Here is an 18,238-nt window from a genome sequence, read left to right on the forward strand (position 1 = left end):
CACCACTCTCTGCAGAGTCCTGTGACTGAGGGAATTACAGTTCCCATACCAGGCAGTGATGGAGCCAGTCAGGATGCTCTCATTTGTGCCCCTGTAGAAAGTTCTGAGGATTTTGGGACTCACACCAAACTTCCTCAACCGTCTGAGGTGAAAGAGGCGCTAACAACAGGAATTCTGCATTTTGGATCTCCCCCTCCCCCTCCAACTTTCAAATCCCTTACTCACTCTTCCTTCAGTTAGTCCTGACGAAGGGTCTCGGCCTGAAACGTCGACTGTACCTCTTCCTACAGGTGCTGCCTGGCCTGCTGCGTTCACCAGCAACTTTGATGTTTGTTGTTTGAAAGAGGTGCTGTTGTGCCTTTTTCACCACACAGCCGGTATGTACAGACCACATGAGATCCTCAGTGATGTGTATGCCAAGGAACTTAAAGCTGTTTACCCTCTTAACCCCAGATTATTTGGGATAAGGCCAATGAATGTAGTAGTGTCAGCAAATTTAATTAGCAGATTGAAGCTGTGGGTGGTCACACAGTCACTGGTATACAGAGAGAGAATAAAGGAAGAGACCTCACATACACGAGGAGTAAAAATCTTTACGTTACGTCTCCGTCTGAATGTCCAATGTGCAAATTATAGTAATTTATAATAAATAGTATGTACAACAGAACAGTCAATATAGCATAGAAATACAATTGCATCAGCATGAATTAATCAGTCTGATGGCCTGGTGGAAGACGCTGTCCTGGAGCCTGTTGGTCCTGGCTTTAATGCTGTGGTACCGTTTCCTGGATGGTAGCAGCTGGAACAGTAATGGCAGAGCGCAGACAATGTGTTGAATAGCCTAATTCTGCACCTGTGTCTTATGGTCTTGTGAACTTATGCCAATAGTTTGAGTGGGCTAGGGCTTTTAACTTTGGAGAAGAGGAGGCTGAAGGTGACTTGATAGAGGTGTGCAAGATGATAAGAAGCATAGATGTACTGCTCTATGTTCTATTGTACTAATTTTGTTGTTTTTTTTTCAACTATCCTATTGTCATAAAACTAAATACTACACAGGGATTGAAGTAATCCACTCTTCCACCAGTGGCTATACCTCAAAGTGAGGGCTGCCAAGTAGTTCCCCAGACTACTGAGTTCCCTGCCACCACACAGGTCTTATCACTTATGAAGCATCAGTAGCGTTATACTGTTTACTTTTTAACTTTGTCATAAATGCACCTCATGCTAAGTGTCAATCTTTTGGAATATACACATTGTATTATTTGTTAATCTTATTTGCGGTAATATGACTTTATAATAAGCGTGTGAGTTATATGTACTGTGTTCTGCACCTTGGTCTAGAGGAATGATTTGGTGGTATACATGTATGTGGTTGAATGACAATAAGCTTGAGCTTAAACTGCTGGCTTTCATCTTCACCTCAGGTGCTATTTGTGTGGAATTCACATATTCTCTCCATAACTGTGGAAGTTTCTTCTGACTGCTCTGGTTCCTTCACTTATACTAAAGATGTTTGCGTTGGCAGCTTTATTGGTTACTTGTGGTAAATTGGTTTATTGCTGTCATATGTACTGAGATACAGTGGAAAAACTCTTTTTTCATGCCATCCATACAGTTCATTTCATTACATGGTGCATTGAGGTAGTACAATAGAATATCAATAACAGAATGGTCTGCTTTTGACTACGTCAGTTTTCTTTCCCAAGTAAACACAAAGCTGTTACAGTTTATTAGGTACACCTGCCCATCAATGCAAATATCTAATCAGAGAATCAGGTGGCAGTAACTCAATGCATAAAAGCACGAAGACATGGTCAAGAGATTCAGTTGTTGTTCAAACCAAACATCAGAATGGGGAAGAAATATGTTCCAAGTGACTTTGACCATGGAATGATTATTGGTGCCAGATAGGGTGGTTTGAGTATCTCAGAAACCGCTTATCTCCTGGGATTTTCCACGTACAACATTCTCTGGAGTTTACAGAGAATGGTGCAAAAAACAAACAAAAAAAAACCTCTAGTGAGTGGCAGTTCTGTGGGCAAAAACACCTTGTTATAATGAGAGAAGTCAGAGGAGAATGGCCAGAAGGTGACAGCAACTCAAATAACCACACATTACAACAGTGCATAGTCTATAGAAGCAGAAGACCATACTGGGTTCTACTCCTGTACCAAATAAAGTGACCATTGAGTGTATGTTACATATTAGGCAAAGGTACTGTTGTGTTACATCAAGGAGCTGAAGGGACAATTATGCAGTTAATAAATGTTGATCACCATACCTTTTCTTTTCCACTAGCTTCCCTCGATACTGTTGAACCCTATGGAAATAAATAACAATAAGTTATTGCCATTGTCTTTTTAAAAGGAAATTGAAATTATTCACTCCTGGGACTCCATCTATCATAACCAAACTAAAGAGGAGAGAGATAAGTTCTATTTAGCTGGTATTTAAGCATCCAAAATTCTCACGCAACTGGGAATATATTACGCAATTTCATAAAATAGTAAATCAAAAATTTGAATGTGTTCCAATGCAACTTTGTTCACATACTGTCTCCCTCTCAGTTTACAGCACAGATTCAGCTACGTGTAACACAGCAGGTTACATAGCATCTATGCATGCCGATGAAGGTTCTCGGCCTGGAATGTCAACTATTTATTCCTCTCAGTAGTTGCTGCCTAACCTGCTGAGTTGCTCCAGTATTTTGTATGTGTTACTCTGGATTTCCAGCAACTCCAGAATCTCTTGTGATTAGGCTACATGTAACTGCCCATGCACAGCCTGCATAAGATCGTAAATAAGCTCAAATAATGAATCTTATTGCAAAGTAAGTGTGAAAAGACATTTTTAGTTTTTTATGTTTATACATATTGTCACAGCGTTGTAGGCATTAACATCTGCTCTGAAGATGTGGCACTTCACGTAATAATGAATGCAATCATTTAATTTTCCTCTATTTCACTAATATTATAAGATGGATGGCATCCGTTAGGCTCGCGAGACCATGGATCTGCGCCTGGAAAGAGTGGCTTCAGTCTCTCCAGGGAGCAGGCCTGGGCAAGGTTGTATGGAAGACCGGCAGTTGCCCAAGCAGCAAGTCTCCTCTCTTCACGCCACCGATGTTGTCCAAGGGAAGGGCAAGGGCCGATACAGCTTGGCACCGGTGACGTCGCAGGAGTTGCCAGAGCCTGGTTGAAAGCAACGTCGGACTGCCTTAGGGACTCCAGCTCCGGATTTGTCCTCAGGGTTTACTCCCAAAGCCTTTCCCATGAGTGGGTAGGGCTGCAAGGCAGTGCAGCTTTGAAATCTCTTAGACGGACTGCCTTCCCAGCTTGATGAGCTCCATCTATCTGAAGCACTGGTTTTAATACTATAAAGCTAACGTAAAATACAGCATAAACCATTGCTATTTAAAAGGAGATGCCATAAGGCTTAGCAATTTGTTCAAAGGTTTATGCATTATCTGTGATGTACAGTAATGCTTTTTTTTTTGAACAATTAGAACAAAGTGCTGGAACAAGCCCTTTGGTGCACAATGCCTGTGCTTTGCACCATTTATTGTTTGTTATTCATAGTACAGTAATATTATGTCTTTGCACTGTACTGCTGCTGCAAAACAACAAACTTCATGTCATGTTTTTGATAATGAATCTGCTTCTGATACTCCACCCTTGGAAGCCTGTTCCAGACACCCAACACTGTGTGTAAAGAAAACCCTTTCCCACCCCACCTTAAATATATATCCTTAGTATCTGACATTGCATTCTTGGAGTGGGGGAGTTCATTTTCTGACATTCCTTTCTTCAATGTACTGACATATTCTACACATCTACTTTCTGGTTCTTCCTGAGAATGCACAGATCCAAACTAGCCTGCAAAGACAATTAGTGGCAGAACCCTGCAGTACAGAGCCAAACTAATTTTTTATTGGACAAGGCAGGATATACAGAATTCGAGTGTGGACAGTAGCACTGTAGATCATAGCCACAAGCATATTAATCAAATCCCTAAAAAACCGAATTCAATGGTCACACTGAAATACACGAATCATAAGAATGAGAGGGTCCATCACCACTGGCTGAACAACGCCAGACTAGGCACCAGTCTCAAAACATCGGGCAGCTATTTAGGTTTGACATAAGGAGAAATTTCTTCTAATGAAAGGTCTTGGATCAAAATGTCAACTGTTTATTCCTCTCCATTGATGCTGCTGACCTGCTGAGTTCCTCTAGCATTTTGTGTGTGTTACTCTGGATTTCTAACATTTGTAGAATGCCGCGAAAACAATGGAGCTAGTTGAGGAAGTTTGGTATGGGCCCCCAAGTAGAAACATAGAAAACCTACAGCACAACACAGGCCCTTCGGCCCACAAAGCTGTGCCAAACATGTCCTTACCTTAGAAATTACCTAGGGTTACCCATAACCCTCTATTTTCCTAAGCTCCATGTACCTATCCTAAGAACTTTCTACAGGGGCACAATTGAAAGCATCTTGATTAGCTGCATCACTGCCTCGTATGGGAACTGTATCTCCCTTAATCACAGGACTCTGCAGAGAGTGGTGCGGACAGCCCAGCGCATCTGTAGATGTGAATTTCCCATGATTCAGGAATTTACAAGGACAGGTGTGTAAAAAGGGTCCGTAGGATCATTGGGGACCTGAGCCATCCCAACCACAATCTATTCCTTTTGATACCATCTGGGAAGTGGTACCGCAGCACAAGAGCCAGGACCAACAGGCTCCGGGACAGCTTCTTCCACCAGGCCATCAGACTGATGAACTCACACTGATTTGACTGTTCTATTTCTTATAAATTATTATGTTACTATGATTGCACATGGCACATTTAGATGGAGACGTAACATAAAGATTTTTACTCATGTATATGGAGGATGCAAAAAATAAAATCAGTTCAATTCAAGTTTCAAACTTTTGTAATTCTTTTCTCCAAAAACAGCACAGTTTTAACTGTTGAGGTTACACAACCCGTAAAGGTTGATAGATTTTTGGACTTCAAAGGTTTCAAAGGTACATTTAATGTCAGAGAAATGCATACAATATACATCCTGAAATGCTTTTTCTTCGCAACCATCCATGAAAACAGAGAAGTGCCCCAAAGAATGAACGACAGTTAAAGGTTAGAACCCCAAAGTCCTCCCCATGCCCCTCCAGCACGAGAGGTCATTCACTGGTGGCACAGCACTGCATTTAAAAATTGCTTGGGTGCTTCTGGCATTTTGTCCCCCTTGGTGGGCAACAAAAAGCACCGGGTCAATAAAAAGAAAGGGATTGTAAGTGAAGTGACCATTGTTGCAGTGGGCCATTGTCAGAGTGGTCTGGCTTTGGCTCAACAGGCGTGGGCAAGCACATGCAGAGGTTCTAAGTAAGGACGTTTCTATTTCCTGTTAGCACATAGCTTGTGCACTGAGAAGGGATCTGGAGGTATTGGTATGTTCCTTGTGTAAGATGTAGGAAAATTGGGAGACCTCCACTCTCCTTGTTGGCTACATCTGCACAAAGTGCATCGAGCTAGAGTTGCATAGAGACCGTGTTAAGGAACTGGAGTTGCAGCTGGACGGACTCTAACAATGGCTCAATCCAACAATGGTTGCTCATACAGGAGCATGAGGAGGTGATAGATGGGAGCTACAGAGAGGTAGTCACCCCTAAGTTGCAGAAGGCAGGTCCCTGGGTGACTGTCAGGAGAGGAGAGGGAAGGGAATAGGCAGCCAGTGCAGAGTACTTCTGTGGCCATTCACCTCAATAATAAGTATACCACTTTGGATATGGTTGCGGGGTATGAACTAACAGGGGGAAGCTATAGTGACCAAGTCTCTGGCACTGAGCTTGGCTCTGTAGCTCAGAAAAGAAGCGGGGGGATTCCATAATTAGAGGAGCAGAAAGCAGATTCTGTTAACGTGAGAGACACCTGGATGGTATGTTTCCTTCCAGGTGCCAGGGTCAGGGTTAGGGATGTCTCTGACTGGGTCCACAGCATTCTAAAGGGGGAAGCTGAACAGCCAGAAGCTAGTAATCTCTGGATTGTTGCCTCTGCCACATGCCAGTCAGGTTAAGAATAGGATGATTTGGCAGATAAATGCATGGCTGAAGAATTGTAACAGGGAAAAAACAGGGTTTCAGATTTATGGATCAGTGGGATCTCTTCTGGGGAAGGTATGACCAGTACAAAAAGGATGGATTACACCTGAACCAGAGGGGGACCAATATTCTTGTGAGTAAGTTTGCAAGATCTGTTGGGGAGGGTTCAAACTAACTTGGCAGGGGGATGGGACCTAAGAATGGGGTAATTGGTATACAAGTAGATGCACTGTGTAGTGAGACTGTGAGGAAGGACAGGCAGTTGTTAGGGCAAAACTGCAGTCAGTGGGATTGGGATGAGCTAAAGTGTCCAAAATTAAAATGGGTGATGAATACAAGACTGAAGATGTTACATTTGAATGCACGCACATTGAAAAGGTCAGGGTGTCGGGTCCAGAGGAGAGGGACGGGTGGGTGATCAGTTCACTGGTCTGTGAGGTTTGCTCATCTCTGCGCTGAACTGAGGGTGTGGCCTGCAAATAAAGGGCTCCTGGATTCACTTGTGACTGGCTTTGTGGCTGTGGACTCATTTTTGTAAACTTCAGTTCTGAATGCTACTTGCTTACTTTTATTGTTTGCACAATTTTTCTCTTCTGCACATTGGGTGTTTGATGGTCTTTCTTTTTAATAGGTTCTATTGGGTTTATTTGTTTTGTGGCTGCCTATAAGGAGATGAGTATCAAGGTTGTATACAGTACACATGCCTTGATAATAAATGTACTTGAACTTTGAATCATGCAGGCCATTCCCAAGGATGGAGAGGCGCAGCTCTTGGTATCTTCTTGACACATTGGTATCTTCTGGACATGTTGGCATCTGGAACAGTGCATGACAAGCTGCTTGATCTGCTGTTCTACCTCAGGCTACCAGACAAAGCTTCAAGCCAATGTCTTCATTTTGACCACACATGGATGTCTGGCATGTCGCTCCCCCAACACTTTAACTCTGAGCTTGGATGGTACACCCTATCCTCGTTATATGCGCCTTCAGATTATGCGGATTCACAGTTATGCGAGGAACCTATTTCTACCAACGTCTCGTTATATGCGTCCAAAATTCACAGTTATGTGAGGAGCACTGCCATCCCGCCAATACAAGTCACGTGCGCACACCTCACAGTCTTACTGTTGGGACGAGAAGCACTGCTCTCCCGCCAATACAAGTCAGGTGCGCGCGGCTCACAACCTCTCTCCCGCCACTCTCACATTGGTTTTGGCAAGGTGTGGATGCGCGATCTTAAACTTTTGTTGGTTTTACCTACGGTGCAGTGATTTTGCGCTTGAAATATTTAACTATGCCTCCTAAGCGTCTGGTGTCATGTCCTGGGCTGTCAGCCGAGCAGCAGAGAACCGCTTTAACACTTGAAAAAAAGTTGGAAATTATAAACAGCTCGGCATCAGCTGAAGGTAACACAGCTGTGGGACGCTACTGCCGGGAACAGAGTCTTGCCTTTAAAGTTCTTTTGTTGCTTGACAATGCACCAGCCCATCCTAAACATTTGGACAGCATTCATCCTAACATAACAGTGCATTTCCTGCCGCTTAACACAACATCGCTGATTCAACCACTCGACTGGTGTAATCCACATCAAGGTGTACGTATTTTTTACGGCGAACTATCTCTCAGATGTTGCAAGCAACAGACAATTTTGAAAACCCTGGGAGTTTACCAAAGGTGAGGGAATGGTGGAAGTCGGAACACTCAGCACAAATGGCGAAGGGCATGGACCCAAGTTTAGAACGGAGTCAGCATTTCAGTCGTTTCCTGCCGTCACCCCTTCTTCCCTACAAGCAAATTTATGCTGAAAAACAAAATGCTGCCAAGCAAACAACCCTCACCACTTTACGCAAATCGCTGTAATCTTCTGCTGCCGGCAGTTCTAAGAGTTCTGTGAGTCTTCTTTCACCCCTTGTTGTGCATGGTATTATCCTGACGACCACAACCATCCACCTTATCTGTGTAAAGCTGCCCAACACAACAACCACTCATCTCCCAGAGCGAACACACCTGCCACTGTTGGTGAGTACTGTACACCAGAGGATGTTAACTTTCTATGATTTATTACATTGAATATTACCTTAAATTGAATAAATATAATACAAATGTTGTCTTGTAGTACTGCTTTTGTGTCATATTGATATAAAAATGTGAATAAATTACAGATAAAATATATTTAGGAAGCCCTCTGGAACACATCCCTATTTTCTCCATTTAAATAATTATTCACATTATGCGTCAACTTCGAGGAACGTATCCCTCGCATATAACGAGGATAGGGTGTACAACACCTCTCAATCCCCACATAAGGCAACCCATGACAAGGGCAAGTTCATCCCAGCACTGGTAAAAATGGGGGAACTGGAATTTCTGCTTCACAATCCAGCCATTTTGGGTGGCCATGTAGACTGGTTTTCGTTTGGATCATCTCTGCCACAATAGGGAAACTTTTGACTTTCATTAGGGATAATATGTCAAGAGGAGTATCCTACTCTGTAAAGGTTTCAGGTATTCCCTTTTCTGAGGGTAAATGGGACAATCCATCAGCATTTCCATGATTAGTCATACTCTTGAATTCGATCTTGCAATTGTGTCCTCCAAGAAACAAAGCCCACTGCATTCCTGCTGCTGCTATTAGTGGAACACCCTTCTGTGGATCAAAAATGGAAACTAGTGGTTGATAATCAGTAATTAGTAACTTTGAACTTTGAGAGTAAACTCTCTCCCATACAAGTACTGGTTGAAACGTTTTACATCCCAAACCAAACTCGAGGCCTCTGTCAATCTGTGTGTAATTTTTCTCTGCAGCAGTAAGGGAATGTGATGCAAAGGCAATGGGATGTTCACTTCCATCACTCATAATATGTGATATGACTCCTCCTACACCATAAGGAGAGTCACCACAGATCCCAATAGACCAATCCTTTTTTGTTACTGGGACCACAGGCTCTACACAACCTAGGAGAGAATTCCTTCAGCTTCCACGTGATCTAGTTCACTGGCTTTATCACGGATGGTATATAAGGAATAAGACAGGCTTTGTAAGATTTGGGTGTGATATTTTCATTTAACACTATTTTACTGGTGATATGTTTGAGTTTTCCAATGCCAGCCTTGAACACTGCTGTGGCATCATCCAATACCTTTCTTAATTCACTTTCAGTTGACTCTTTTGCAGGGGATGTGGTCTTCAAATGGTGGACGAATTTCCAATCAAGTTGTCGTTGTCACAGCCCCACAGTGTTGACCATCCTGTTTTACCCCACATAAGCCCAAAGTGGCTTGTTGGTTGCTGCATTTCACTGTTACAAATGTCATTCCCACAGGAGTTACCTTTTCTCCAGTACCAGTTCTTTGTTGGATATCTGCAGGCCTCAGTTTAGTATCTTTGAGATGCCCTTCGAACTCATTTTGTGGAATGACTGAAACAGCTAAATCAGTGCCTAATTCCATCTTCATTAATTTGCTGTTCAGTTCTGGTGTAAGCCATATTGCTTGTCTATTATTAATTTTCACACTGTAAATCTCAAGGTTACCTAGTCCAGTGATACTCTCATCATTATCAGATTTTTAATCAACAACATGCAGACTAGTGCATTTTGAAACTGCAACCTGACTTTTTATCTTTTTCTCTTCCCCGTGCAGTTGTCTCTGCCTGACACGCTACTTTGTTGTATTTTCTGCAAGTTTTGTCTTTCAACCTGCAATTGTCCGGTGTGTGAGAGCAATTTCCTAGTGCATCATTAAGCCCATCACTGAACTGAAAGTGCTCCGACAATCTCTACTATTCAGCCATGTAAGCTGAAATGGACTCACCTTCCTTCAGCCAGAGGGTGGTGAATCTGTGGAATTCTTTGCCACAGATGGCTGCGTAGGCCAAGTCATCGGGTAGATTTAGGATGGAGGCTGATAGGTTCCTGATTAATCAAAGCTTACAAGGAGAAAGCAGAGGGCATGAGGTTGAGAGGGATAATAAATCAGCCATGATGGAACAGCAGAGAAGACTTGATGGGCCAAATGACCTAATTCTGCTCCTAGGTCTTATGGTCTAAGAGATTTATTGAGTGGGCAACAAAAATAGTAAGAAAAAGACTGAGATTCAATTGCAAATTTACTGATTCGAGGGTCCTTTTCCTGTTCCTGCTCCTTATATTTGCAAATAACTGCTGAAAATGTCAATGACATTAAATTAAGAAGGCACTTAGCTAGAAACTGCTCTTCACACAGATTTTAATTGTTTCCCAGAGATCTGAAAGTTCTGCAATGCAATGTCTGATGATTTTTATTTCACATTATATCTGAAAAAGGGAGCGTCCAATACCAAAAGTACACAAAATCTGGTGAAATCCAACAATCTACTGAAACAATGAACAACATGGGTGTAAAAGTAAACTTTACATCACAGAACAACAGTAGGTCTTTTATCCCCTTCAGCCTGCCATGTCATTCAGGGCTGATCTGAGCCTCAACTTCTTTTCCTTTTTTGTTGTACCATTTATCTTTATAATTTATTGCAACTTTTTATTTTTACACTGTACTGTGGCTGCAAAGCAACTAAATTCACGTAACATGTTGGTGGAAATAAATTTGATTCCGATTCACCATTTCAATAGCCTTAGTATCCTTAACAAAACCTTAACAAGTATATACAGGCAAATAGAAACATTAGGGAGTTACCAGGCCCCTCATGCTTGCTTCACCATTCAATGATCTTTGATTTCATTGCTAAACCCACATCCCTCAACTTCCTTACAAATTATCTACTGCTCTGTCTTGATTAAGGGCACAGTTTTAAGGTACTTGGAAGTAGGTACAAAGGAGATGTTAGGGTTAAGGTTTTTTACGGAGAGAGTGGTGAGTGCGTGGAATGAGCTGCCGGCGACGGTGATGGAGGCAGATACGATAGGGTCTTTTAAGAGACTCCTAGATAGATACATGGAGCTGAGAAAAATAGGGGACTATAGGTAACCCTAGGTAATTTTTGAAGTAAGTATATGTTCGGCACAGCATTGTGGGCCGAAGGGCCTGTATTGTGCTGTAGGTTTTCTATGTTCCTATTAAGGAACTGAGTCTCTACGGCCTTCATGGCCAGAGCATTCCAAAGCTTCACTCTGGGTTCCTTATCTAAGAAAGAATGTGCTGGCATTGGAGACAGTTCAGTGGAGGTTCACGACAATGATCCCAGGAATGAACAAGTTAATGCATGAAGAGCATTTGACGGTTCTGGGTCCGTACTTGTTGGAGTTTAGAAGGTTGGGGTGGGGAGGGGGATCTCACTGAAACCTATTGAATATTGATAGGCCTAGATAGAGTAGATGTGAAGAGGATGTTTCCAATGGTAGAACAGTCTAGGACCAAAGGTCTTAGAATAGAAGGATGTCCATTTAGAACAGAGATGAGGAAGAGCTTCTCTAGCCAGAGGGTGGTGAATCTGTGGAATTCATTACCACAGATGGCTGTGGAGGCCAAGTTATTAGATACAGTATATTTAAAGCGGAGGTTGATAGGTTCTTGATTAGTAAGGACATCAAAGGTTACGGGGAGAAGGCAGGAGAATGGAATTGAAGGGAAAAATAAATCAGTAATGAGGAATGGTGGAAAAGACTTGATATGGTCTCATTCTGCTCTTATGTCTATGGTCTTACGGATTAAGGAATTTCTACCTTTTGCTGCCCTGACAGTCAGTCAGTGGGTGCTGTCCCAAATCTGGGGTTGGCGGCTATGCACCTCCATCTTCTTCGATCTTGCGACAGCACCAAGTACAGCCTCTCCTCCAGTTTGTTCTCGCTGGCCGCCTTGGCACCGCCGGCCGCTACCCCCGCTGAACTCGAGTCCGAGGCCATGTCAACCTCCAGCCACGGCAGCTTCTTTGAGCTTGGCCCTTCCTTAGGTGGAGGCCTTGGGCAGGTCCAGGCACACGGTGCAGCGCCTAAGTTCATCATGTCTCTTCTAACTAAGTGCATAGCATACGATTCGTAGATATATGGTGAGGCTTTAATCTCTTCCACGGAAGATGGCCGTTGGCTCACAAGGAGCTCATCCACCCTTTGTCAGGTCTTGTTGTTTTTTTTAGTCCTGCTGGGTGTCCTCACACCCTCCTCACCAGACTTGGTCTGGTGGGGGAGTCGGCCCAAGTCGCTGACCACTTGACCATGGCCCCCCGTCGAGCGCTGGGTACCCGCCCACCACATCTCACCCAGTGCCCGGTGCCCGACCGAGAAACCATGGTTGAGTGGCCGGCAACCAAACCTTTTGCTGTCCTGACAGCCAATTACTTATTTTGGGATCGTACCTCCTGGTTCTGAATACCATAGTCAGCAAAATATCTCAGCATTTACCTGCCAAGCTCCATAAAGAAGCATGTATGTTCCACTGAGTTAACCTTTCATTTTTCTGAACTCAGGTGTGTGATAGGTTGGGGCGGCATGGTAGTGTAGCAGTGTAATGCTATTACAGCGCCAGTGACATAGGCTCAATTCTACCACTGTCTGTATGGAGTTTAGATGTTATCCCCACGACTGTGAGGGTCACATGGATGTAATAGGACAGCGAGGTCTGGTTAAGCTGGAAGGGCCTGTTACCATGCGGTGTATCTAAATAAAAAGAGTCTGCTTAAATTCTCCTCATACAATAAACCAGGAACAAATCTGGTGAACCGTCACTATACTCCCTTCTTTGCAAGTGTAGCCTTCCTTAGATGAGGAGCGCAGAATAAGACAGATCACTACTGCTCCATTGAATTGGGAAAGATATCAATACACTTTTACTCAAACCCTCTTGTAATAAAGTAAAACATAGCAAATGCCTTCTGAATTGCTTGATAAATATGCATGCTAATGATATCATGTTTCTCTGAACACAAATATTTTTCAATTTCCCACCATTTAGAAATCTTTTTATTTTTTCTACCAAAGGGAGGGCTCCACTTTATGCTTTATTTACTATATCCCTTTCTGTTGACTCACTTTGTCTTTAATCCCCTGAAGCCCCTCTGTGTCCTCTTCATTATCCTGACTGCTGCCTGACTTTGTATCATCAATAAACTCTGAAACATGAACTTCATTCATCTGAATCACGGAAACAGTCTGCGAATAGATGTGTTCCAGCATTGATTCCTGTCACTCCCAAAACAGTCAGACCCCAACCTGAAAATGAGCTGTTTATTTCTTCTGAGTCTCGATGAAGGGTGTTGAGCTGAAGCTTCAACTGTTCATTTCCCTCTGTAGATGCTGCATGACCTGCTAAGTTCCTTCAGCACCCTTGTGTGTTGTTGATTATTTCTGCACTATTTTCTGCATGCTAATCAATTCAATCCTCATTCCACGCCAGTTTATTTTAAAAACACCCTGTGCTCTAATCTGGATTAACATGTAGCACATCAAAAACTGTCCGAATATCTAAATACCCACATCAAATGGGTTAACCTTTATTTGTTCTGTGAGTTACAACTTCAAAAAAATTCCACTAGTTCCCTTTTATAAACACACGCTGCCTCTGTACAATCCCATCATTATTTTCCAGCTGCCTTAATACCACTTCTTATTCACTTAAGCCCATCACCCCTACTGGGATATAGGCGGCCAACAGCAGTTCATCAGAGTCCTTGGTCCTGGGCCAGTCTTTCACGTTATCTCCAGGAATAACTCATCTTCTTGGTGTATCCTTCCTTTCCCAGGAATGAGGCCTTGGAGCTTCTGTTGGTGTTTCTGTAGCTCTAGGATTTTACAGGATGTGGGTGCTAGCCCTGTACCCAACCCTCCTCCTTTCAGAGCCTAGTTTGGGATTGTCCATGACAGAGTTTTACTACTACTTCCTTAATAACATTTTCTCCAACTGGTGTCTGATAACTGGCCTGTCATTCTCTGTTTTCACTCTCTCCTTTCCTAAATAGAGGGATACATTTGCTATTTTCCAACACATGAAAACTTCTAGAAATTTGCAAAATGTTAATGACAACTGATGCATCCACTGTCTTCATAGTCCTTGAAATCTCCTTGAAACCTGTGGATGGAGTTCATTACATTTTAAGGACTTTTTAGTGTTCAGTCCCATTAATTTCACCAGTACTTTTTAAAAATACTAACTTCTAAAAATAAGTCAAAAATTTCTAATAAAGCAGTGGATATTCCCAGCCGTCATGGGCAAAGTCCTCCCCACCACTGAGCGTATATACACAAAGCAATGTAACAGGAAAGCAGTATCCATCATCAGGGACCCTCACCACCCAGAACATGCTCTCTTCTCACTGCTGTCATCAGGAGGAATGTACGGGATTCTCAGAGCCCACACCACCAGGTCCAGGAACAGTTATTACCCCTCAACCATCAGGCTCTTGAAGCAGACAGGATAACTTCACTCAACTTCAATCAGCCATCACTGAACCGTTTCCACAACCTATGGACACATTTTCAAGGACTCTTAATCTCACGGACAGGATACCTGGTCAAGTACTGAAGACCTAGGCTGATCAACTGGTTAGAGCGTTCACTGAGATCTTCTGCCTCTTGCTTCAGCAGTCTGAGGTTCCTACCTACTTCAAGCAGGTTTCAATTATACCAATACCTGCTATCGTCCAGAGGCATTTACATCCACAATGATGACGTGCTTTGAGAGGTTGGTGATGAAACATATCAACTCCTGCCTGAGAAGCGACTTGGATCTACCACAATTTGCCTACCGGAGGAACAGGTCCACAGCAGGTGACACCTCATTGGCTGTTCACTCAATACTCAAACATCTGGACAGTAAAGATGCATACCTTTATCAACTACAGCTCGGCATTTAATACTATCTTCCCCTCAAAACTAATCAATAAGCTTCAAGACCTTGACCTCAATGCATCCTTGTGCAATTGGATCCTTGATTTCCACACTTGCAGACCCTCCACAATCTCCATCAGCACAGGTGCCCCACAAGGCTATGTGCTTAGCCCCCTGCTCTACTTGCTTTACACTTATGACTGTGTGGCTAAGCACAACTCCAATGCCATACTTAAGTTTGTTGACGACACCACTGTCGCTGGCCGAATCAAAGGTATGACGAATCAGCACATAGGAGTGAGACTGAAAATTTGGCTGAGTGGTGCCACAGCAACAACCTCTCTCTCAATGCCAGCAAGACCAAGGAGCTGATTATTGACTTCAGGAGGAAATCGGAGGTCCATGAGCAGGATTCTCACAACCCACTCACTCATCAGGGGAATCATACGGGGAGAGGGTCAGCTATTTTAAATTCATTGGTGTTATAGTTCAGAAGACCTGTCCGGGGCCCAGCACATAAGTGCAATTACAAAGAAAGCACGGAAGTGCCTCTACTTCCTTAGGAGTTTGCAACAATTCAGCATGACATCTAAAACTTTGACAATGTGCAGTGGAGAGTATATTGTTTGGCTGGATTACAGCCTGGTTATGGAAACATCAATGCCCTTAAATGGGAAATCCTACAAAAAGTAGTAGATACAGCCCAGTCCATCACCAGTAAGGCCCTCCCCACCATTGAGCACTTCTAGATGATGTGCTGTCGCAAGTAAGCAGCATCCATCATTAGTTACCCCCACCACTAAGGCCATGTTCTCTTCTCGCTGCTGCCATCAGGACGAAGATACAAGAGCCGCAGGACTCTCACTAGCAGGTTCAAGAACAGTTACGACCTCTCAACCATCAGGCTCTTGAACCAAAGGAATAACTTCACTTGCCCATTATTGAAATTGTCCCAAAATCTACTCTTTCACTTTCAAGGACTCTTCAACTCATGTTCTCAATATTTATTGCTTACTTTATTTATTATTATTTCTTTCTTTTTGTATTTGCACAGTTTGTTGTCTTTTGTACACTGGTTGAACACCCAAGTTGGTGCAGTCTTTCATTGATTATATTATGGTTATTATTTTATTATAGATTTATTGAGTATGCCCGCAAGAAAATTAATTTCAATGTTGTACATGGTGACATATATGTACTTTGATAATAAATTTACTTTGAACTATAAGCTTAAAGACTTGAAATTTCCAACTAATCTCAGCATGGTTACATCATGATTTTCTTACTACTGCTCATCTGATATGATATGCCTGTGATGCTGTACCTCATCACTTCACTGCACCTGCACAAACGTGTACTTGTACGTATGACAATAAAGTTGATTTTGACAGAAAATATGAATAATAAAACTGTCCTTTGAAATTATTTTCCAATTTCCTCTCCATGCTTTAAATGGAAACTCCTCTGCTGCCTCAAATCTGACCTCTCGAGCACTTTTAATCATTCATGGACAAAATATTCAAGATTTAATATGTCTGGGCTCTAAACTTTGGAATTCCTCACCAAACTGCTCCACTTCTCACTCTGCCTTTAAGACTTTCATTAAAAACTGCCTACTTGGTCTGATCCAATGTCTTATAAGTTCCTATGAAGTGCCTTGGGACATTTTCCTACACAATGCGGCTGTAAGGGAAAAAAAACAACTCGGAGTCTTAGTTGTGCTCTACAGGGGTCTGTGTTGGGACCATTTCTTTTTATGTAGTATGTCAACGATCTGGATGATGGAATTGATGGCTTTGTGACGCTAGGTGGCGGGGCAGGTAGTGTTAAGGAAGCAGAGGCTGCAGAAGGACTTAGACAGATCAAGAGAAATGGCGAAGAGATGGCAAATGGAATACAGCGTCGGGAAGTGCAAAATCATGCACTTTGATAGAAGGAATAAATGCGCAGACTATTTTCTAAACGGGGAGAAAATTCAAAAATCCGAGGTGCAAAGGAATTGGGAGTCCTTATGTAGGATTTCCTAAAGGTTAATATGCAGGTTGAATCGCTGGTGAGGAAGGCAAATGACCACAAGACATGGGAGCAGAATTAGGCCATTCAGCCCACTGAGTCTGCTCTGCCAATTCATCATAGTTGATCTTAACCCCTTCCCCTGTCTTCTCCCCATGATCTTTCACACCCTGACTAACCAAGAACCTATCAACCTCTGCCTTAACGCATCCAATAATGTGGCCTCCACAGCCACCTGTGGCAACAAATTCCACAGATTCATCACCCTCTGGCTAAAGAATTATTTCTCATCTCTGTTCTAAATGGATGTACCACCATTTTGAGGCTGTGCCCTCTGGTGCTCGACTCGCCCACTAAAGGAAACATCCTCTTCAAATCCACTCTACCTAGGGCTTTCAACATTTGATAGGTTTCAATGAGCCCCCCCGCATTCTTATAAATTCTAGCAAGTATAGGCCCAAAGCCATCAATCGCTTTCATTCCTGGAACAATAACCCTTTCATTCCTGGAATCATTTTCGTGAACCTCCTCTGAACCTTCTCCAGTTTCAGCACATTGTTTCTTAAATAAGGGGCCCAAAAGTAGTCATAGTCATACTTTATTGATCCCGGGGGAAATTGGTTTTCGTTACAGTTGCACCATAAATAATAAATAGTAATAGAACCATAAATAGTTAAATAGTAATATGTAAATTATGCCAGTAAATTATGAAATAAGTCCAGGACCAGCCTATTGGCCCAGGGTGTCTGACCCTCCAAGGGAGGAGTTGTAAAGTTTGATGGCCACAGGCAGGAATGACTTCCTATGACGCTCTGTGTTGCATCTTGGTGGAACGAGTCTCTGGCTGAATGTACTCCAGTGCCCAACCAGTACATAATGTAGTGGATGGGAGACATTGTCCAAGATGGCATGCAACTTAAACAGCATCCTCTTTTCAGACACCACCGTGAGAGAGTCCAGTTCCATCCCCACAACATCACTGGCCTTACGAATGAGTTTGTTGATTCTGTTGGTGTCTGCTACCCTCAACCTGCTGCCCCAGCACACAACAGCAAACATGATAGCACTGGCCACCACAGACTCATAGAACATCCTTAGCATCATCCGGCAGATGTTAAAGGACCTCAGTCTCCTCAGGAAATAGAAACGGCTCTGACCCTTCTTGTAGACAGCCTCAGTGTTCTTTGACCAGTCCACTGCTCACAATACTCCAAGTGAGGCCTCACCAGTGCCTCATACAGCCTCACCATTGCATTCTTGCTTTTATACTCTCGTCCTCTTGAAATGAATGTTAACATTGCATTTCCCTTGCTTACCACCAATTCAACCTGTAAGTTAACCTTTAGAGAATCCTGCACAAGGAGTCC

The 18,238-nt window shown here is 42.9% G+C and overlaps 1 protein-coding gene across 7 annotated transcripts in view; it reads right to left on the reverse strand.

Annotated features, from left to right (window-relative positions):
* Positions 1-18,238, reverse strand: part of LOC134340419 (phosphatidylinositol 5-phosphate 4-kinase type-2 beta) — a 258,524-nt gene that overhangs the window by 48,871 nt on the left and 191,415 nt on the right. For all 7 annotated transcript variants that reach the window (XM_063037625.1, XM_063037629.1, XM_063037630.1 and 4 more), the window contains one exon: positions 2,282-2,320. In XM_063037625.1, the coding sequence (XP_062893695.1) occupies positions 2,282-2,320 (39 nt within the window). The remainder of the gene's footprint in view (positions 1-2,281; positions 2,321-18,238) is intronic.

This window comes from Mobula hypostoma, chromosome X1 (assembly GCF_963921235.1).
Source record: "Mobula hypostoma chromosome X1, sMobHyp1.1, whole genome shotgun sequence".
Taxonomy (NCBI): Eukaryota; Metazoa; Chordata; class Chondrichthyes; order Myliobatiformes; family Myliobatidae; genus Mobula; species Mobula hypostoma.